Here is a 22,750-nt window from a genome sequence, read left to right as displayed (position 1 = left end):
AAACAATTCTGGACAAAATTCGCAAAATAGGGAAAAAAGCTCAGATGCCACTTAGCCATGGCAAAGGGACTTACCAGGATTGGGTTGGAGGTATTCCGTAGTCCTAGCCAAGACTTCTGTAACAGCTTTGCTGGTGAGATCCACTTTCTGTAGAAATGGAAGCAATGATTTGACAATACAAAAGCAGTATCAGGCCACAGTTAACTCTAATGACGGGAGAAGATTAACCACTTTCAGTGGAAATGCAAATCCAGAACATTGTTATAAAAAAGGTAATGGTAAAAGGACCCCTGGATGGTTAAGTCCAGTCAAAGCTGACGATGGGGTTGCGGCGCTCATCTCGCTTTCAGGCCGAGGGAGCCGGCATTTGTCCACAGACAGCTTTCCGGGTCATGCGGCCAGCAGGACTAAACCGCTTCTGGTGCAACGGGACACCGTGACGGAAACCAGAGCGCATGGAAATGCCGTTTACCTTCCCGCTGGAGCGGTACCTATTTATCTACTTGCACTGGTGTGCTGTCGAACTGCTAGGTTGGCAGGAGCTGGGACTGAGCAACAGGAGCTCACCCCGTTGCGGGGATTCGAACTGCCAACCTTCCGATCGGCAAGCCCAAGAGGCTCAGTGGTTCAGACCACAGCGCCACCCGCATATGTTATGTAGGACCTAGAACAGCCTTCTCAAGGAGTGCCCTCCATCAGTCTGGGGAAGGTCTGTACCAGCCTTTCTCAACCTTAAAGGTAAAGGTAAAGGTACCCCTGCCCGTACGGGCCAGTCTTGACAGACTCTGGGGTTGTGCGCCCATCTCACTTAAGAGGCCAGGGGCCAGCGCTGTCCGGAGACACTTCCGGGTCACGTGGCCAGCGTGACATCGCTGCTCTGGCGAGCCAGAGCCACACACGGAAACGCCGTTTACCTTCCCGCTGGTAAGTGGTCCCTATTTATCTACTTGCACCCGGAGGTGCTTTCGAACTGCTAGGTTGGCAGGCGCTGGGACCGAGCAGCGGGAGCGCACCCCGCCGCAGGGATTCGAACCGCCGACCTTTCGATCGGCAAGCCCTAGGCGCTGAGGCTTTAACCCACAGCGCCACCTGTGTCCCTCAACCTTGGGTCCCCAGATAACGTTACGCTACAATTCCTGTTATCTCTGACCACTGGTCCTGGTATCTGGGGGTGGTGGGAGTCCCCCAACCCTGATGTGGGCCAGCCTGAAGTTGAGCCCAGTTGCCAAAGGACTTGTTTCACGTATTATGGTGGTGATGGTCATGATCAAATTTATATACTGCTCTATTCCCAGAGGTCTCAGGGCGGTTCACATAAAAAGATCACAGTATATAAAATTAAGGTCCGTATAGTTAAAGCTATGGTTTTCCCAGTAGTGATGTATGGAAGTGAGAGCTGGACCATAAAGAAGGCTGATCGCCGAAGAATTGATGCTTTTGAATTCTGGTGCTGGAGGAGACTCTTGAGAGTACCATGGACTGCCAGAAGATCAAACCTCTCCATTCTGAAGGAAATCAGCCCTGAGTGCTCACTGGAAGGACAGATCATGAAGCTGAGGCTCCAAGACTTTGGCCACCTCAGGAGAAGAGAAGACTCCCTGGAAAAGACCCTGATGTTGGGAAAGATGGAGGGCACAAGGAGAAGGGGAGGACAGAGGACGAGATGGTTGGATAGTGTTCTTGAAGCTACCAGCATGAGTCTGACCAAGCTGCGGGGGGCAGTGGAGGACAGGAGTGCCTGGCGTTCTCTGGTCCAGGGGGTCACGAAGAGTCGGACACGACTAAACGACTAAACAACAACAACATATAAAATTAAAATAAAAGCAATAACCCAATAATACCACCCCCCAAAAAGAGCCACATATAGGATGTCCATCAGGTCAACCAAGGGCCTGGTTAAAAAGGAACGTTTTTGCCTGGTACCTAATGGTGTATAATGAAGGCGCCAGGCGAACTTCCCTAGGGAGAGCATCCTATGGATGGGGAGCCACTGCAGAGAAGGCCGCGTTCTCATGTTGCCACCCTCTGGAGCTCTCAAGGAGAAGGCACACGGAGGAGGGCGTCGGAAGATGATCTCAGGGTCTGGGTAGGTTCATATGGGTAGGTCCAACAGTGTGACGTGGCAGCTAAAAAAGCCAATGCAATTCTGGGCTGCATCAATAGGAGTATAGCATCTAGATCAAGGGAAGTAATAGTGCCACTGTATTCTGCTCTGGTCAGACCTCACCTGAAGTACCGTGTCCAGTTCTGGGCACCACAGTTCAAGAAGGACACTGACAAACTGGAACGTGTCCAGAGGAGGGCAACCAAAATGGTCAAAGGCCTGGAAACGATGCCTTATGAGGAACGGCTAAGGGAGCTGGGCATGTTTAGCCTGGAGAAGAGGAGGTTAAGGGGTGATAGGATAGCCATGTTCAAATATACAAAAGGATGTCACATAGAGGAGGGAGAAAGGTTGTTTTCTGCTGCTCCAGAGAAGTGGACACGGAGCAATGGATCCAAACTACAAGAAAGAAGATTCCACCTAAACATTAGGAAGAACTTCCTGACAGTAAGAGCTGTTTGACAGTGGAATTTGCTGCCAAGGAGTGTGGTGGAGTCTCCTTCTTTGGAGGTCTTTAAGCAGAGGCTTGACAACCATATGTCAGGAGTGCTCTGATGGTGTTTCCTGCTTGGCAGGGGGTTGGACTCGATGGCCCTTGTGATCTCTTCCAACTCTATGATTCTATGATTCTATATGGAAAGAAGCGGTCCTGGAGGTATTGAGGTCCTGAGCCGTTTAAGGCTTTATAGGTCAGGACCAGCACTTTGAACTGGGCCAGGAAACTATCCAAGACCAAGGAGAAGAGTCGGCGGAGGAAGAAAGACGTTGGGGGGAAAAAAATTATGCGGTTTTAGCAGAAAGGATAGAAAGGATTAAGTAAAAATGAATTGGTGAAAGAGGGAATGTAAAATTATAGTATGTTAAGATAAATTACTAGGATAAAAACAAAGTTGGAAGGATTTGCTGGAATATCTAATTGAATTAGAATACAAAAATGGGAGGCGTGAGGAAGTCAAGGAAATAAGTGAATGTAAGTACCATATTTTTTGCTCTATAAGACTCACTTTTCCCCTCCTAAAAAGTAAGGGGAAATGTGTGTGCGTCTTATGGAGCGAATGCAGGCTGCGCAGCTATCCCAGAAGCCAGAACAGCAAGAGGGATTGCTGCTTTCACTGCACAGCGATCCCTCTTGCTGTTCTGGCTTCTGAGATTCAGAATATTTTTTTTCTTGTTTTCCTCCTCCAAAATCTAGGTGCGTCCTGTGGTCTGGTGCATCTTATAGAGCGAAAAATACGGTAAGTGATTTAAAGGTTTGACTTGCTTTTTATTTCTTTTTTTGCGTTCTGTTTTTTGATGATTTTTTTTATATGTATTGTTTTTTCTCCTTCTTCTTTGATTGTTATGTATATATACATATATATATTTTTCCTCTTTTCCTTTTTTTTCTGTAACCTTTAAAATCTTAATAAAAAAATTTATTTAAAAAAAAAATGGAACTGGGACAGGAAACTAACTGGCAGCCAGTGCAATCGGACCAGGATTGGTGTGAGATGCTCAAGCCATCTTGCCAGTCCCGTGAGCAACCTGGCCGCTGAATTCTGCACCAGGTGAAGTTTCCGAACAGTCTTCAGAGGCAGACCTACGTATAACGCATTGCGGTAATCTAACCTTGAGGTTAGCAGAGCATAGACATGAATGTGCCATCCCCGCATTGCACCCATGCGCAATGTTGCTTTTCCTCTACTCACCTTTTCCATTTCCTTGAAGTCTTCATCTAGCTTGGTGCCCTCGGCTCCTCCAACCTTCTCGCTGACCATCTTTAAAGAAAACAACAAACACAAAGCACGCTTCAACAGGCAGTTCCTCAGCTAACACACTATTTCAGAATTGTCAACTTTTCTTTTTGCAGGAGAAACAGATTGGGTACCTTTCAATTATCTTGCTCTTTTATTGAGGATTTTTTTCCTCCATAGGTAAAGGTAAAGGGACCCCTGACTATTAGGTCCAGTTGTGACCGACTCTGGGGTTGCGGCGTTCATCTCGCTTTATTGGTCGAGGGAGCCAGCGTACAGCTTCCGGGTATGTGGCCAGCAGGACTAAGCCGCTTCTGGTGAACCAGAGCAGTGCACAGAAACGCCGTTTACCTTCCCGCCGGAGTGGTACCTATTTATCTACTTGCACTTTGACATGCTTTTGAACTGCTAGGTTGGCAGGAGCAGGAACTGAGCAATGGGAGCTCACCCCGTCATTGCGGGGATCTGAACTGCCGACCTTCTGATCAGCAAGTCCTAGGCTCTGTGGTTTAACCCACAGCGCCACCCGCATCTATAACAACAACTAAAAACAGGTAGGTAGCTGTGTTGGTCTGAAGCAGTTGAAATAAATTAAAAAATTGTCCGGTAGCACCTTAGAGACCAACTAAGTTTGTTCTGGGTATAAGCTTTTGTGTGCATGGTATCTGAAGAAGTGTGCATGCGCACAAAAGCTTATACCTAGAACAAACTTAGTTGGTCTCTATGGTGCTACTGGACAATTTTTTTTATTTATTTCAACAACTAAAAAGCAACACATTTAATGGATGGCCATCTGTCATGGATGCTTTAGCGCTACTAGACCTTCCAACTCCACGATTCTATGATTCGCACCCTTATTCCAAGCACAACCAAGTTTCACTTAGGAACGAACAGATTACAAATATGCTGGGTAAGTGTAAGCAAAGGAAGCTTGCTAGTGACAGAGCCTGGAGAGCACATTTTTAAAGGGACTAGTTCAATTTCAATACAGTGGTGCCTCGCAAGACGAAATTAATCCGTTCCGCGAGTCTCTTCGTCTTGCGGTTTTTTCGTCTTGCGAAGCACGGCTATTAGCGGCTTAGCGGCTTAGCAGCTATTAATGGCTTAGCGGCTATTAACGGCTTAGCGGCTTTAAGAAAAAGGAAAGAAACTCGCAAGAACTCGCAAGACGTTTTGTCTTTCTTGCGAAGCAAGCCCATAGGGAAATTCGTCTTGCGGAACGACTCAAAAAACGGAAAACTCTTTCGTCTTGCGCGTTTTTCGTCTTGCGAGGCATTCGTCTTGTGAGGTACCACTGTATGTCCAAAATGGAAGTGATTCCAGTTTGCATTCATCCCTTTACAGAATCCACTAGTTGCGTCCAATGTTCAGTTCCAATTATTCCAAACAGTCTTTGGTGTTTTTTTGTAGCATCCAGAACGTTCCAAGGTGCTGTGCTGTAGGTATGAAATACAGTGGTACCTCGGGTTAAGTACTTAATTCGTTCCGGAGGTCCGTTCTTAACCTAAAACTGCTCTTAACCTGAAGCACCACTTTAGCTAATGGGGCCTCCTGCTGCTGCTGCTGCACCGCCGGAGCACGATTTCTGTACTTTTTCTGGGTTAGCGGAGTCTGTAACCTGAAGCGTATGTAACCCAAGGTACCACTGTATACGTTTAAATATAGGAGCAGGGACCGAGCAACAGAAGCTCACCCGTTGAGGGGATTCGAACTGCAGACTTTCCAATCGGCAAGCCCAAGAGGCTCAGTGGTTTAAACCACAGCGCCACCTGCGTCCCTCTGTGCAACAAAGACGTTTGCAAATGTGATATGAAGGCTGGCGGGATCAACCCCGCCATGTGGTAATCCCTTGCGGTGCCTGGAGATAAGGCAGTCAAGTCCTGTATCTGTAGCAGCGACTGGCGGAGCACAGAGAGAAGAAACACCACAGTGCTGCGTAACTGGACACAGTCATCTGCCCCAGCCAGTGTTGGAAACGTGGGTATATAAGCTAGGTCCCAAGTGGGCACCTTAAATCTAGTTCGCCGCAACAGAATGTCCATTCACCGGGGGGATTAGACTAGATGATCCTCGGGGTCCCTTCCGATGCGACGATCCGACAATCTCAACTGCGTCGCTCGACTGCACCTTGCTCTTACAACAATTCACTTGTCCCAGTACACGAGAAGGAGAGACGTACCCGGCGGAAAAGGAAATGGCGTTAGTTACGGACTAAGGCAGGGGTTTTTAAAACTGTGGTCGCCAACCTGGTGCCCGGTAATCTCCATGTAGTCCCAACTCGACCCAAGACAGGAACAAAAGGCTTCTATAGCCACAGCAGGAGCGGTGACCATCCTACAGTTTGACCTCACTCCAAAAAGCGCATTCCTCCATTGTCTTCCAAGGCAGAAGGATGCCAACCTAACCTAGAGTTTCCTTCCTTCCTTCCTTCCTTCCTTCCTTCCTTCCTTCCTTCCTTCGATTTCTCTTTATCTCCCTTCCTCCCTTCGAAAAGGGGTGGGGATCTGATCAGAAGAATGTTGTAGCTTGGTAAGGACAAAAAAGAATGGGGGGGGGGGGAATTAGCATCTACCTAGGGGACCACTGCAGGGACACGGGTGGCGCTGTGGGTTAAACCACAGAGCCTAGGACTTGCCGATTAGAAGGTCGGCGGTTCGAATCCCTGCGACGGGGTGAGCTCCCGTTGCTTGGTCCCTGCTCCTGCCAACCTAGCAGTTTGAAAGCACGTCAAAGTGCAAGAGGATAAATAGGTATCACTCTGGCGGGAAGGTAAACGGCGTTTCCGTGCGCTGCTCTGGTTTGCCAGAAGCGGCTTAGTCCTGCTGGCCACATGACCCGGAAGCTGTACGCCGGCTTCCTCGGCCAGTAAAGCGAGATGAGCGCCACAACCCCGGAGTCGGTCACGACTGGGCCTAATGGTCAGGGGTCCCTTTACCTTTACCGGACCACTGCAATCCGATGAAAACATTAGCAGCGGTTTAATCTCACTTGCAATGCAACAAACGTTATGGACAATATGGATTGATATGGAATACAGGCTACGGAATAACATACAGTATTAAATGTTAACAACAGGACCCACGGAGGGGATGGCGGGGGGGGGGGGGGAGGGAGTCTCGAGATTCAGAGAAATCTCTATACGTGGATATGGATATGTATTTGGCAAAATCAAATAAAAACAATTTCAAAAAAGGAAAATGTTGTAGCTTGGTAGGTGTCTCCCCCTTTTCTTATTTTCATCTCTGCACCTTCCTTTCTGCCGCGCTCCTGCAACGACACGTCCGTCCATGGTTGCGACGAACACAGAACAAACATTGCTCTAGCTGAGCCTATAAAAACAAGAGGATAAAGGCCGCCGGAGTTTTAAAGCTCAATTAAAGAAAGGTCTGGACAAAGTGCCGAAAACGCGAGCCTCCGCTGGGAAGTGATGCCATGGACGCGGCATCTAAAAAAGCCAATGCAATTCTGGGCTGCATCAATAGGAGTATAGCATCTAGATCAAGGGAAGTAATAGTGCCACTGTATTCTGCTCTGGTCAGACCTCACCTGGAGTACTGTGTCCAGTTCTGGGCACCACAGTTCAAGAAGGACACTGACAAACTGGAACGTGTCCAGAGGAGGGCAACCAAAATGGTCAAAGGCCTGGAAACGATGCCTTATGAGGAACGGCTAAGGGAGCTGGGCATGTTTAGCCTGGAGAAGAGGAGGTTAAGGGGGGATAGGATAGCCATGTTCAAATATATAAAAGGATGTCACATAGAGGAGGGAGAAAGGTTGTTTTCTGCTGCTCCAGAGAAGCGGACACGGAGCAATGGTTCCAAACTACAAGAAAAAAGATTCCACCTAAACATTAGGAAGAACTTCCTGACAGTAAGAGCTGTTCGACAGTGGAATTTGCTGCCAAGGAGAGTGGTGGAGTCTCCTTCTTTGGAGGTCTTTAAGCAGAGGCTTGACAACCATATGTCAGGAGTGCTCTGATGGTGTTTCCTGCTTGGCAGGGGGTTGGACTCGATGGCCCTTGTGGTCTCTTCCAACTCTATGATTCTATGATTCTATGGATGGGACGGTACTACTGTAGAGGTCCTTCTCTACGGTTAAAACTCTTCTCTGCAAGATGACATCTGTTTGTTCCAGTGCACAATAAGGTCAATGGGAGGGCAGGTGCTCCTTCGGATGTTGTCCCCACCAGGATGACATTTCCCCTCCTTCCTTCCTTCCTGCCTTCCACCACCACCGGCAAGGTCATCTCTGGAGGGTCACCCACTTCTATGGGAAAAGCAATGCCCTTGGAGGGGAAGCAGGAGGCTGGCTGAAGAGTCTCAGTCTGAGGAGCACGAGACTCTTCATCTCAGGGCCATGCGTTCAAGCCCCAAACTGAGCAGAAGATTCCTCCGTTGTAGGGGCATGGAGTAGATGACCCACTGCAACTCTAAGATGCAATTTCTAAGATGAAGCATTCAGCCCAGATACAGTCAATGTTGTTGTTTAGTCGTTTAGTCGTGTCCGACTCTTTGTGACCCCCTGGACCAGAGCACGCCAGGCACTCCTGTCTTCCACTGCCTCCCGCAGTTTGGTCAAACTCATGCTGGTAGCTTCGAGAACACTGTCCAACCATCTCGTCCTCTGTCGTCCCCTTCTCCTTGTGCCCTCCATCTTTCCCAACATCAGGATCTTTTCCAGGGAGTCTTCTCTTCTCTTATGAGGTGGCCAAAGTCTTGGAGCCTCAGCTTCAGGATCTGTCCTTCCAGTGAGCTCTCAGGGCTGATTTCCTTCAGAATGGAGAGGTTTGATCTTCTTGCAGTCCATGGGACTCTTAAGAGTCTCCTCCAGCACCAGAATTCAAAAGCATCCATTTTCCGGCGATCAGCCTTCTTTATGGTCCAGCTCTTACTTCCATACATCAGTAGATATAGTCATACCTCGGGTTAAATATGCTTTAGGTTGAGCGTTTTCAGGCTACGCTCCACGGCGACCAGGAAGTAACTGAACACGTAACTTCTGAGTTTCGCCGCTCGCGCATGTACAGATGCTCAAAATGACGTCACGCGCATGTGCAGACACGGCAAATCGCAACCCGCGCACGCGCAGATGCGGGTTGCGTTCAGGATGTGAACGGGGCTCCGGAATGGATCCCATTTGCATCCAGAGTTACCACTGAACTGAGTGGCAAGGCCCTTCCTGAGAAGGGATCCTGAAAAGAGGAGGGAGGGCAACATCCATCCATGAACGAATCTGTGGCACAACAGCTATACACATCGGCGACAGAAATTCCCCAGGCCCCAGGCGCGTGCCCAACTGCAGCCACATGGAGATCTCTGGAAGCCAGGTTGGCGACAGACGTCTCCATCTGGCTGGCCCTTCCAGCTTCCTTAAGCAGGTGGCAGAAGAGCAGTAATTTATCTCCCACCTTTTTCTCCAGGGAGCACATGCTTCAGCCCCCATCTCAGTTAATCCCTACAACGACCCTGTGAGGTAGGCGAAGAGCTTCATGACGGATCGGGGATTCGAACCCTTGTCCGACACTCTAACCCAGCCTTTCTCAACCTGTGTGCCCCCAGATGTTGTTGGACTACAACTCCCATCACCCCTAGCTAGCAAGGCCAGGATTCAGGGATGATGGGAGTTGTAGTTCAACAACATCTGGGGGCACACAGGTTGAGAACCACTGCTAGCCATGACACCACCCTAGCTTCCTAGAGTCCGCCTGCTATGGGGCAGCTCTATAAATTAAGTAGGTAAATAAATATGTGGAAAGCCAAACACCACTTAGAGAAGGATCTGAAATACCGTATTTTTTGCTCTATAAGACTCACGTTTTCCCTCCTAAAAAGTAAGGGGAAATGTGTGTGCGTCTTATGGAGCGAATGCAGGCTGCGCAGCTATCCCAGAAGCCAGGAACAGCAAGAGGGATTGCTGCTTTCACTGCGCAGCGATCCCTCTTGCTGTTCTGGCTTCTGAGATTCAGAATATTTTCTTTCTTGTTTTCCTCCTCCAAAAACTAGGTGCGTCTTGTGGTCTGGTGCGTCTTACAGAGCGAAAAATACGGTATATTCCTTCAAGCTTGAAGTTGTTTTATTCTGGATTGTTTTATTGGATGTTTTAAGGTGTTGTAAACTGCCTTGAGACTCTTTCTTCAAAACATAAAGGTAAAGGGTAAAGGGACCCCTGACCATTAGGTCCAGTCATGGCCGACTCTGGGGTTGCGGCGCTCATCTCCCTTTACAGGCTGAGGGAGCCGGCGTACAGCTTCCGGGTATGTGGCCAGCATGTCTAAGCCACTTCTGGCAAACCAGAGCAACGCACGGAAATGCCGTTTACCTTCCCGCCAGAGTGGTACCTATTTATCTACTTACACTTTGATGTGCTTTCGAACTGCTAGGTTGGCAGGAGCAGGGACCGAGCAACGGAAGCTCACCCCGTCGCAGGGATTCGAACCGCCAACCTTCTGATCGGCAAGTCCTAGGCTCTGTGGTTTAACCCACAGCGCCACCCGCGTCCCTATATTTAAAACACACGGTGCTATAGAAAAGTAATTAATTATTATTATAACTAAAATAATAATGAAAGGGGAAAAGATGGCCCCCAGACATTGTGTTGCGCCTGACTCTGACCCAGGTTCAAGGTGGCATTTGGTGATTAGCCGATATATCTGAGTTTCTAACTGTGGCACATATGCCTTACCTAAAAAACCCACCACACAGATAAACATCCTGCTATCATGAAGTTTCAACAAATGACTCACTTGGGCACACAGTGCGCTGCGGACTGCGGATAAATATTAGGCTGATCTGCACGTTTGTGTGCAACTGTCTCCCTTTGGCACTTTCACTTTGAAGTAGTTACGCCCGGGGCAAAGTGCTCTAGCTATTTTTCCGGAGCCCGGAGCTCAGGGTGCAGTGCGATCCCTGGAACCCTGGCCTGGAACTCTGGAGACCCACTACAGATAGGACCGAGCTAGACACTGCAGTCTAAACCACTGAGCCTCTTGGGCTTGCCGATCGGAGGGTCGGCGGTTCGAATATCAGCAACAGGATGAGCTCTCGTTGCTCGGTCCCAGCTCCTGCCAACCTAGCAGTTCGAAAGCACGCCAGTGCAAGTAGATAAATAGGTACCACTCCAGCAGGAAGGTAAACGGCGTTTCTGTGTGTTCTGGTTTCCGTCACGGTGCCCCGTTGCGCCAGAAGCAGTTGAGTCCTGCTGGCCACATGTCCCGGAAAGCTATCTGTGGACAAACACCGGCTCCCTTGGCCTGAAAGCCGCAACCCCATAGTCGCCTTTGACTGGACTTAACCATCCAGGGGTCCTTTACCTTTTTACCTTTACCTAGACGGACCTATAGGGACGCAGGTGGCGCTGTGGGTTAAAGCCTCAGCGCCTAGGACTTGCCGATCAAAAGGTCGGCGGTTCGAATCCCTGCGGCGGGGTGCGCTCCCGCTGCTCGGTCCCAGCGCCTGCCAACCTAGCAGTTCGAAAGCACCTCCGGGTGCAAGTAGATAAATAGGGACCGCTTACCAGCGGGAAGGTAAACGGCGTTTCCGTGTGCGGCTCTGGCTCGCCAGAGCAGCGATGTCACGCTGGCCACGTGACCCGGAAGTGTCTCCGGACAGCGCTGGCCCCTGGCCTCTTAAGTGAGATGGGCGCACAACCCCAGAGTCTGTCAAGACTGGCCCGTACGGGCAGGGGTACCTTTACCTTTACCTTAGACGGACCTATAGACTGGTTTAGTGTCAAGGCAGCTTTCTGCGCTCCAAAGAAGCCGTAATAGGCCAGAGATTGGAATCTTTGCCGCACATCAGCAATTGACGGTGCTGAACAAGGAACCATATTGCTTTCAGTGCTGCAAGGGGGAGCAGGCCTGCTCAGAACTTTCTGTGAACCCTCAGGTCCTTCTAGCTCCAAGACTGCTCTCCAGAGATGTGCAAAAGAGACGCCCACAGCTTTGAGAATGTAAAGAAAGAAAAAACCCTTACCACGGCTCATTGTGATCATTTATTTACTCAGAGCCATCTATGTGCATAAGGGATGTGGGTGGCGCTATGGGTTAAACCACAGAGCCTAGGACTTGCTGATCAGAAGGTTGGCGGTTCGAATCCCCGCAATGACGGGGTGAGCTCCCTTTGCTCGGTCCCTGCTCCTGCCAACCTAGCAGTTTAAAAGCATGTCAAAGTGCAAGTAGATAAATAGGTACCGCTCCAGCAGGAAGGTAAACAGCGTTCCGTGCGCTGCTCTGGTTCGCCAGAAGCGGCTTAGTCCTGCTGGCCACATGACCCGGAAACTGTACGCCGGCTCCCTCGGCCAGTAAAGTGAGATGAGCACCACAACCCCAGAGTCGGCCACAACCGGACCTAATGGTCAGGGGTCCCTTTACTTTTTTATCCTTGTGCATGGCACACTGAAAATAGAGGTGTGAGGGCTCGAGGAAGAAGGAGGAAAAATGAAGGGGTGTGTGTTTTTTTCTGGGGGATTTCCAAGCTTTCACATCTCTATTTACAAGTGAAGCAACATGGGCAAAAGCAACCTATAACATGAGGCATTGGCAGCCCAGCCTGTTTCACCACCTGAGGCAAAACAACAAGAACCACCACCATTTATTACTTGTACCCTACCCATTTGAAGCATTGCCCCAGCCACTCTAGGTGGCTTCCAACAGAACATAAAAAGTATAATGAAACAACATTAAAAGCTTCCCAGAACAGGGCTGCCTTCAGAAAGTTTTGACAACTTGGCTGGGCTGCCCTGTTGTGGATTTTGGAGTTTAGGTAAAGGTAAATATATATAAAGGACCCCCGGACGGTTAAGTCCAGTCAAAGGTGACTATGGGGTTGCGGCGCTCATCTCGCTTTAAGGCCAGCATTTGTCCGCAGAGAGCTTTCCGGGTCGTGTGGCCAGCAGGCCTAAACCGCTTCTGGTGCAATGACGGAAACCAGAGCCGTTTACCTTCCCGCCACAGTGGTACCTATTTATCTACTTGCGCTGGCATGCTTTCTAACTGCTAGGTTGGCAGGAGCTGGAATGGAGGGACGAGAGCTCACCCCGTCGCCGGGATTCGAACCGCCGACCTGCTGATCAGGAAGCCTAAAAGAGGCTCAGTTTATTACGTTATTAGACCACAGTTTATTACGTACCAGCATGGCTGCTTTTGCTTTTTTTTTTGCATTTGCTTTTCAATCGGACTGTGCATTGGCAGAACCCAGACTGCATTCCACAGGCACGGCTTCCACTCCTCCTTGGCCGGCCTGGTTAGCCCCCTTCTTTCCTGCCTCCTGCAACCAGAGTACAGTCCAAGTGTGTCAAGGGGGGGGGGGAATTCGCCCCCGCCCACCCCTGCATTCCAGGCGGTTGGACAGCTTGACTCGGTCTCCTCTGGAGCGCTTGGCTGCAGTCTCAATTGTACTGCACGTCTCAACTCTCAAGCATGAAAACGCTGTTTCTAAACTCCTTTGGAGGAAGCCAGGAGTCCTGGAAAGCCTCACGTGCCAAATTTTAGCATTCGGCCTGCTGCAGCAGTTAAATCAGGCATAGGCGAACCCGGCCCTCCAGATGTTTTGGGGACTACAACTCCCATGATCCCTAGCTAAGAGGCCAAGTGGTCAGGGATGATGGGAGTTGTAGTCCCAAAACATCTGGAGGGCCGAGATTGCCTATGCCTGAGTTAAATGGAATTGGATAACCCCACCCGCTCCCTTCGATGAGCAATGCATTTTTTACGTGGGAAAGTTTTGCATGAAAAAGTTTGCTGACCCCTGCTTTAGACTGAGTATGGGTAGGCAAAGTAAGACCCGGCCAGACCATAGCTGTCAACTTTCAGATTTGAAAATAAGGGATCAGCAGCCTCGAAAATACAGTGGGGCCTCGGGTTACATACGCTTCAGGTTACAGATTCCGCTAACCCAGAAATAGTGCTTCAGGTTAAGAACTTTGCTTCAGGATGAGAACAGAAATCGTGCTCCGGCGGCGCGGCAGCAGCGGGAGGCCCCATTAGCTAAAGTGGTGCTTCAGGTTAAGAACAGTTTCAGGTTAAGAACGGACCTCCGGAATGAATTAAGTACTTAACCTGAGGTACCACTGTAAGGGATCAGCTGCCTCACTTGTCCCGGGGACAGTCTACGGGATATCTAACAAGCCGGGATAGCAGCGGCAAATGGCGCTGGAATAAGGGAATTTCCCCCCAAAAAGGGAAGGTTGACAGCTATGGGTCAGACCCGGCCCCAAAAGTTTTACATCTAAAACCCCTGCAGGGTTTCAGAGGCAGGGTTTGTCCCCAGGGCTACCAGCAGATGCCCAAACAAGAGACCTCCCCCTCCGTTCTCCAAAGCGCTGCTCCGGACCCAGGCAAACAAGATTTGCTTTATTCCCTTTGCAACCTGGGCATCTCGGCTGCAGCCAAGCCAGCCTGGGCTGCTGGACCTGCCCGCTTCCTGTCAACAACAGCCAACCTCAGAAAGTGATGGGCTTGCAGTTCGATGGGATGCGGCGGAGGAAACCGCATGTGAAAAGGAGGATGTACTTTCCACCCCCCGAAAAAAATAAACCAAAGTGCTCCGCCAAAGCCGATAACAAGCAAAAATATTTTCAAAGAGCTTCCTCTTGCAGGCCACGTGGAACCGACCGATGAACTTTTTGCAGGGGATTTGATTTTTTGATCAAGCTGCCTGCTTCTCGGGGAGCAGCTGAGATTACTCAGCAGCCAACAAAAGTCTGTATAGTTAAAGCTATGGTTTTCCCAGCAGTGATGTATGGAAGTGAGAGCTGGACCATAAAGAAGGCTGATTGCCGAAGAATAGATGCTTTTGAATTCTGGTGCTGGAGGAGACTCTTGAGAGTCCCATGGACTGCGAGAAGATCAAACCTGTCCATTCTGAAGGAAATCAGCCCTGAGTGCTCACTGGAAGGACAGATCCTGAAGCTGAGGCTCCAAGACTTTGGCCACCTCATAAGAGAAGAGAAGACTCCCTGGAAAAGACCCTGATGTTGGGGAAGATGGAGGGCACAAGGAGAAGGGGACGACAGAGGACGAGATGGTGGGACAGTGTTCTCGAAGCTACCAGGCTGAGTTTGACCAAACTGCGGGAGGCAGTGGAAGACAGGAGTGCCTGGCGTGCTCTGGTCCAGGGGGTTACGAAGAGTCGGACACGACTAAACAACAATAACAACAACATCTGCTGCAGATTTATTATTTCAGGGCTTTTAAGAGGTTGCCCTGAACGAACTGTGCCTGGCCCCAGCAAACTCTCTACCAGGAGAATCGGGGGAAATCATTTCCACTTTACGTTGCTCCGAACTTAAGCTCTCTGTGCTGTGTGTACTCCTAGCACCGTGCATGCATATTTGTTCTTTTTTTTCTAAATAACTTGCTGGTTTCTGGCCCTCGTGACGGAGCAACAATTCTTAGCAAGTGTTTACCCAGCTTAAAGCCTTTACCCCACACGGCCGGTTTGATCTGCGGAACTGGCATTATGTAAGAAGCCGAGATCTTTCCACGTGGCAGCTCCTACAATCTAGGGCTCCCTGCTCAATGACGCTAGGCGTTGGGCTTTGGCAGGCGCCCAAAACGTTTCTGTCTGTGCAAGCCTACCTAGACATGCAAAGTCGATCTGCGCTTGAATCCCCTTTTAGTTCAGAATGCACACTTTGAAATATCGACCGTAGTCATTTTGCTTTTTATAAACTTGTTTCTTGACGTCGATTTGAGCGTGTTTTTATATTCTCAGTAAGCTGCTTGTGGGTTTTATCTACGGTACAAATCTTGCTAAGTAAGTCGTGGGGTTTTCAAGCGTTCACAGCACCTCGTCTGCCCTGTCCCATAAAATCACGGTATCATAAGAGTTCGAAAGGAACCCCAGAGTCATCTAGTCCAACCCCCCCCTGCAATGCAAAATGCATCTCATCTAGACCGATAGCCATCCAACCTCTGCTTTAAAACCTTCAAGGAAGGAGAGTCCATCACCTCCCGAGTAAAACCATTCCACTGTTGAAGGGTCCAATTGCGCCCAAAGTACAAGACCCCCCAAATAAATGGAGATCTGATTTAGCATACTTATTTAGCAAACAAATTATGCCATGCAACTAAGTGGCACGATATAAGGAAAAAGGTAAAGGTAAAGGAAGGGACGCGGGTGGTGCTGTGGGTTAAACCACAGAGCCTAGGGCTTGCCGATCAGAAGGTCGGCGGTTCGAATCCCCGCAGCGGGGTGAGCTCCCATTGCTCGGTCCCAGCTTCTGCCAACCTAGCAGTTCGAAAGCAAGTCAAAGTGCAAGTAGATAAATAGGTATCGCTCCGGCGGGAAGGTAAACGGCGTTTCCGTGCGCTGCTCTGGTTCGCCAGAAGCGGCTTAGTCATGCTGGCCACATGACCCGGAAAAACTGTCTGAGGACAAACGTCGGCTCCCTCGGCCAATAAAGCGAGATGAGTGCCATGACTGGACCTAATGGCCAGGGATCCCTTTACCTTTAAAGGACGGTTAAGTCCACTCAAAGGCTACTATGGGGCTGCAGAGCTCATCTTGCTTTCAGGCCGTGGCTGACTGGTTGTACATCGCTGTAATAATGAAACATTTCACAGAAAATCTCCCGTTTTGGAAAATATTCCATCCCACAGCAGCATAGTTACGAAAGGTTGTAGTCAAAGTTCGCTATCCTCAGAGTAGACCCACTGAAATTAAAAGGGGATCCCTTACTTGAATCATAGAATTATAGAGGTGGAAGGGGCCGCAAGGTTCAACTCCTTACAATGAAGGAATCTTTTGCCCAACATGGAGCTCAAACCCACAACCCTGAGATTAAGAGTCTCACGTTCTACTGATTTAGGTTCATCAATTGCACTGGATTTAGTCCTAGCAAAATTTACAACCAGGGACGGATGGGGTGGGGAGGGGTTCAATGCAATTCACATTTAAGGTCAAGCCTCCCTAATTCACACTTCCTGAAACAACATGGGGGAACGGAACCCAGACATCCTTCAAAGTGTGCACTTCTCAGAGTTCTGCAGCGCAGTTCTCCAAACAAGTAGCATGTGCAAAACATGCATATACAGTACTAGGGTAAAGCGTGCATACAAGTGCATATACTTGTGAAAACGTGTTGTGTTTATATTGGGGCAACTGCTTTGCAAATGTGTTTTAGGCAAATCTGTGTGTACAAGTGTGTGTGTGTGTGTTAGGAGAGACCTGCACATTTTCAGGAGGGCTTAAAAACAATAAATCACAAACCGATGTGGAAATGGAAACTTAAGACTAGAATAAAAAGAACAACCGGGAGAAAGTGAAACCGACAGATCAATCCAGCCCTAGATACAAGCCCAAATTTCCTCCCACTGTTTGTACACTTGGAAGACAACAACAGGCCAGAGCCACAGCTCTCGGCCGCACGACCCTCCTCTCTCGGTGTTTGTTCACGTGGCCATGTTTGCCTACCTGAACACTAAGATCTTCCTTCAAAGCCCCTGTTCTAGAAAGTGAAGTGATAAGCTACTAGAGAACGGGGCCTTCTTGGTGGTGGGCCCAGTAATGCAATAGCTTCCTGAGAGAAGCTTGCCTTGTTCCTTATCTATGGCCTTTTTGACACCAGAGGAAAACATCCTTGCTTAGACAAGCCATCATAGGTCGGCGCAATTTTCATCTGTTTTGGCATTTTAACTCTTGCATTGAAATAGGGAAATTTCAGGGAGAATTCTAGCCAATGCAAATTCTCCCCACGTTCGAAAGTCACATGTAGATCTCAGCTGGCGAGGGAATCAAAGAGAGCCTGGGACCAAGAAAAACGGACAGTAGACCTGATTTTTACCGCGATACCGTTGCATGCTTTCTAGTATGGTTGCAATTTTTTACTTATTTATTCTCCTGGGCTTTTTAATTGCATTAGAGCTGTTGAGGGCTTAGTGAGGTTTTAACCTGAGCTGCAAAGTGTTGCGGTTATACGGAGTTTTTTAGGGCATCTTAGGGCAGGATCTAAACAGGGTGTTCCATCAGTGGAAGGATTTTCAGAACAGAAACTCCACCTCCCCGAATCTACGGCAGAGGATTGAGGGAATACCTAAAGAGTTAGCATTTGCAACTGAGGTGGATATCCCATTGCGCCGACAAAAATCCTTGCAAGGAGTGGTCTGTGACTTGGTGTTTTTTTGGATGCAACCCTTAGGCTCTTATGTCTGTTGTTTGCTTTTAATTAATAGTGATTAAATACTGCTTGGTAAGCCACCTAGGGAACGTTGTTAAAATAATACAGCACACACATATACCCCAGGTCCATAAGGAAAGACAAAGACTGCGTACGAGGTGCCAAACTGTGCATTCTGCAGAGCGCAAAACAGCAACAGCAACAACCCACACGGTGTACTGTATTTTTTGCTCTATAAGACGCAAAGACGCACTTTTCCCCTCCTAAAAAGGGGAAATGTGTGTGCGTCTTATGGAGTGAATGCAGGCGGGAGGCTCTGCTCAGCGCCCCCTTTAAAGAGCTGCGTGGAGGGCTACCCTTCTCCCTGCTCGGGGGAAAAGCCCCCAAGAGCCGCACACACACACTGCGTACTCTTTAAAGGGAGTGCGGCTCTTGGGGGAGCCTTAGCTGCGCGCAGCCTCTCCCGGGAAGGGATGAAGGCTCCCCTTGCCCGGGAGAGGCTGTGCACGGCTAAACAAGAAGCCAAGACAGCGAGCGGGATCGCAGCGCTGCGATCCCACTGGCTGTCTTGGCTTAAGCCTGTGGAGGCTTCGCGGGCTATCCCAGAAGCCAGAACAGCGGCTCTGTCCCTTCCCCCACCTCCCAGAAAAGCCCCCAAGAGCCACGCTCCCTTTAAAGAGCACGTAGCTCTTGCGGGAGGTGGGGGGAAAGCCAGTAGGCTTGCTTTCGCTGAAGCCAGGAGGGCAAGAGGGATCGGTGCGCACCGATCCCGCTTGCTCTCCTGGCTTCAGGGATAGCCCCGCAAGGCCGCCTGAGCGAAGATGGAGGAGCGCTCCCTCTTAGCTCAGGATGTTTTGCGTTACTTTCTTATTTCTTGTTTTCCTCCCCTAAAAACTAGGTGCGTCTCATGATCTGGTGCGTCTAATAGGGCGAAAAATGCGGTATCTATTTACAGTGGTGCCCCGCAAGACGAATGCCTTGCAAGACGGAAAACCCGCTAGACGAAAGGGTTTTCCGTTTTGGAGGTGCTTCGCAAAACGAATTTCCCTACGGGCTTGCTTCGCAAGACGAAAATGTCTTGCGAGTTCCTGCAGTTTTTTCCCCTCCCCCCCTTTTCCTAAGCCGCTAAGCCGCTTAACAGCTGATCGCTATAAGCCGCTAATAGCGCTAATCCGCTAAGCTGTCAATGGGCTTGCTTCGCAAGACGAAAAAACCGCTAGACGAAGAGACTCGCGGAACGGATTAATTTCGTCTTGCGAGGCACCACTGTACAAAGAAATTTCGAGGGGAAATGTAGTTCTTTGGACAGAATTTCCTAGGACGGAAGAGACGGCATCAGCATCTGGAGAAAGGTTATTGCATGGCTTGCAAGAAAAGATCCCTGGGGGAAAGAGGGCGGCAACGCACAGCCGCCCACGTCCGTATTCCACTTTAGATGACATTTTCCAGGCCTGGACCCTGGCCCAGATAAAGCCACACTTTTCGCTGCAGCGCTGGGATCTCCTGTCCAATCCTCTTCTTCCCGCCCCTTACAAGCTGCTGACTCATTTTTTTTCAAGAGAGAGAAATTTAAATGGGATGCAAGGGGGGGGGGTTACTGATGCATGCATGCAAGAGCCAGGAAAAGAATCTAACACCGAGGGAGTAAGGTTAATTAGGCATAGTTATTCGTCTCCCTCAAAGGGGGACTAATCATTAACAAGAAGAGCTCTGGGGACACAGCTACAGAATAGCTACACACACAACTCCCCCCTCTCAAACTAAACAGGAGCCTGGTTAGCATAAAGCAACTTTGCATGGTCACCTATGGCGAGCAAATCATGTTTCCAGGTGAGTAGAGGCAACAACAAAAAATTGCATTACTAAAGGAAGTGTAGCTGTTCCCTACATGATTGGAACGGTCAAAGATGCTGGGAATTGTCATTTGATCAATGCTTGCAGAGTGAACTAGTTTGGCTTAACGTTTGCTGAATTAGTGCGAAAACCTCCGAACCGCAGTTGAAAGCAGTTCTCCTAACTGCCGCCGAACTGAACATGAATTACAGTGGTACCTCACAAGACAAATGCCTCGAAAGACGAAAAACCCGCAAAACGAAAGGGTTTTTCGTTTTTTAAGTTGCTTCGCAAGACGGAAACGTCTTGCAAGTTTGTTTCCTTTGTCTTGCAAGTTTGTTTCCTTTTTCTTAAAACCGTGCATTCACTTCGAGGAGCAACTCATAGCACGCGGTGTGGTAGCCTTTTTTGAGGTTTTTGAAGACTCTGGTGATTTTTGAAGCTTTTCCAAAGTCCGTGCTTCGCAAAACGAAAAAATCGCAAGATGAAAAAACTCGCGGAACGAATTAATTTCGTCTTGCGAGGCACCACTGTAAATATTGTTTTCGGGAGTTGAATTCTGAATGATTCCTAACTGATCTTCAAGTCCATTCTCTTGCATCATCATCATCATTTTACCCCTTTGGGCCTCGAAGCTTTAAGATCCTAAATGCTGGGGAAAATAAATTGAACCATTCACATTTATGTGCACATATGGGTTTGATGTTTTCTTCCAAAGCGTATTTTTACACATCAGTACACGAGCCTGCAACATTCTGAAGGCTGGGGGAGAAAATCATTGTTTAGGTCATGGGTAGGCAAACTAAGGCCCGGGGGCCAGATCCGGCACAATTGCTTTCTAAATCCGGCCCGCGGACGGTCCGGGAATCAGCGTGTTTTTACATGAGTAGAATGTGTCCTTTTATTTAAAATGCATCTCTGGGTTATTTGTGGGGCATAGGAATTCGTTCATCCCGCCCCCCAATATAGTCCAGCCCCCACACAAGGCCTGAGGGAGCCCTGGCTTAGGTGAACTGCTGACCCCTGGCTTAGGTGAACTGAAGGTGAACCAAATTAGATTGTTTTGCAAAGGGGCAAACGTGAATCGGAATTAGTTCCTTTGGGGTGCAGGCTAGACGCGAACTGGAAATACTTCCATTAAGAAGTGAATACAGTGGTACCTCGGGTTAAGTACTTAATTCGTTCCGGAGGTCCATACTTAACCTGAAACTGTTCTTAACCTGAAGCACCACCTAAGCTAATGGGGCTTCCTGCTGCCGCCGTGCAGTCGGAGCCCGATTTCTGTTCTTATCCTGAAGCAAAGTTCTTAACCTGAAGCACTATTTCTGGGTTAGCGGAGTCTGTAACCTGAAGCATCTGTAACCTGAAGCGTATGTAACCCGAGGTACCACTGTATTTCCAAGCCCTGTGTGTCAAAAACCACATTGTCGAGGGGCATGCTGGCTACCCCTGTATCAAACTGCTGCTCACCAGGCGATCTTAAGCCACACACTTTCAGCCGACGCAACCTTCTATCCAGCTGAGAGGATAAAGTGTGTGCTTGTTTGTGAAGAACAGGAGGAAATCATGTACCAGCTTGATCTCTCTGGAGGGCAAGGCCAAGAAAGAAATGAGACAAAAATAAACCTCTGGTTAAAGGATCTAAGCTGGCAGAGCTAAGCTGTCGTTCTGCCACAGACTGTGAAGAGATGCTGCCGGTCAGAATTGTAAATATCAGGCGATGGTAAAGAGCTCTCTCTGCCCAAGACCCGACAGAGCTGCTGCCAGTCAGGATTCTGGGCTAGATGGACAAACAGACACCCTCTGTAGTAAATTTGCTCTGGAAAGAGGGCACTTCGGGGCAGGAATCTTGAAGAACCACCACACAAAAGCAATCGGCGGGCAGCACATTACCGTATTTTTCGCTCTATAACACGCACCCGACCATAACACGCACGTAGTTTTTAGAGGAGGAAAACAAGAAAAAAATTATTCTAAACGAAACAGTGGATGTATGATTTTTGTGGTTCATGCTGTGGCCACAGACATGTGATCTGACAGTGAGTTTGGAGTAGCCCAATGCAAAAATCCTGAAGATCCATGTGGATCCATGCTTTGTAACCACGTTTTTGCACCACTGCGGCCCCAGGCAACAGTAGGTGCGTGATTTTTTTGGTGCAAGATGTAGCCATGGACATGTTATGTGATCTGATGGTGAATTTGGGGTGACCCAGTGCAAAAATCCTGAGGATCCATGTGGATCCATGCTTTGTAACCACGTTTTAAGTGGGGAGGGAAGGAAAAGCACTCAAGGGACAAAGAGCATGCGTGGAGAAGGATGCTGCTAATAATGAAGAAGAGGGGTATAAGGGGAGAAGGCTCCTCTCCTCTTCCACTTTGCTCCTTTAAAGCAAGCAGGCTCTGCTTTTCTCCCTCCTCCCCGCTCATCCCCGGCTTAGCAAGCTGAAAAACTTTGCTGCTATTTAGCGAGCTGAGTGGGGAGGAGAGAGGGACAGAGAGCCTGCTTGCTTTGAAGGAACCAACCGGACAGGAGCCGCTTACACTTGTGTAAGCGGCTCCTCTCCTCTCCCGCTTTGCTCCTTTAAAGCAAGCAGGCTCTCTGTCCCTCTCTCCTCCCCACTCATGGGCTCTTCTCCCGCTTTGCTGTTTCAAAGCGAGCCACAGAGGAGGGAAGGAAGGGGAACCATGGATCCTCTGCTCACGACTGCAGCAGATCCGCCACCCATAGTCATTCCCTCCATAACACGCACAGACATTTCCCCTTACTTTCTAGGAGGAAAAAAGTGAGTGTTATGGTGCAAAAAATACGGTAATTGCTGAGGATGTTCGCAGCAAAAAGGATGAAACTGGGCCCTTGAGGAAGGAGGGTGTATGCCCCCCCCCCCAGCTCTGTGGTTATCGAGGGGAGTGTCCGGCAAGGCTCAGGAAAGGGAGACCTGGCTTCACAACCACAGCAAGCAGATTT

The 22,750-nt window shown here is 49.2% G+C and overlaps 1 protein-coding gene across 2 annotated transcripts in view; it reads right to left on the bottom strand.

The window, feature by feature from the left end:
• Positions 1-22,750, bottom strand: part of SH3GL1 (SH3 domain containing GRB2 like 1, endophilin A2) — a 62,020-nt gene that overhangs the window by 22,296 nt on the left and 16,974 nt on the right. For both annotated transcript variants that reach the window (XM_079960842.1, XM_079960843.1), the window contains exons 2-3: positions 3,793-3,861; positions 75-147 (exon numbers count right to left, since the gene is read on the bottom strand). In XM_079960842.1, coding sequence (XP_079816968.1) covers positions 75-147; positions 3,793-3,861 — 142 coding nt within the window. The remainder of the gene's footprint in view (positions 1-74; positions 148-3,792; positions 3,862-22,750) is intronic.

The sequence above is a fragment of the Podarcis cretensis genome (assembly GCF_951804945.1).
Source record: "Podarcis cretensis genome assembly, chromosome: 18".
In the NCBI taxonomy this organism is placed as follows: Eukaryota; Metazoa; Chordata; class Lepidosauria; order Squamata; family Lacertidae; genus Podarcis; species Podarcis cretensis.
The sequence above is the reverse complement of the archived record's forward strand: the minus strand, read 5'-3'. Positions and strand labels throughout refer to the sequence as shown.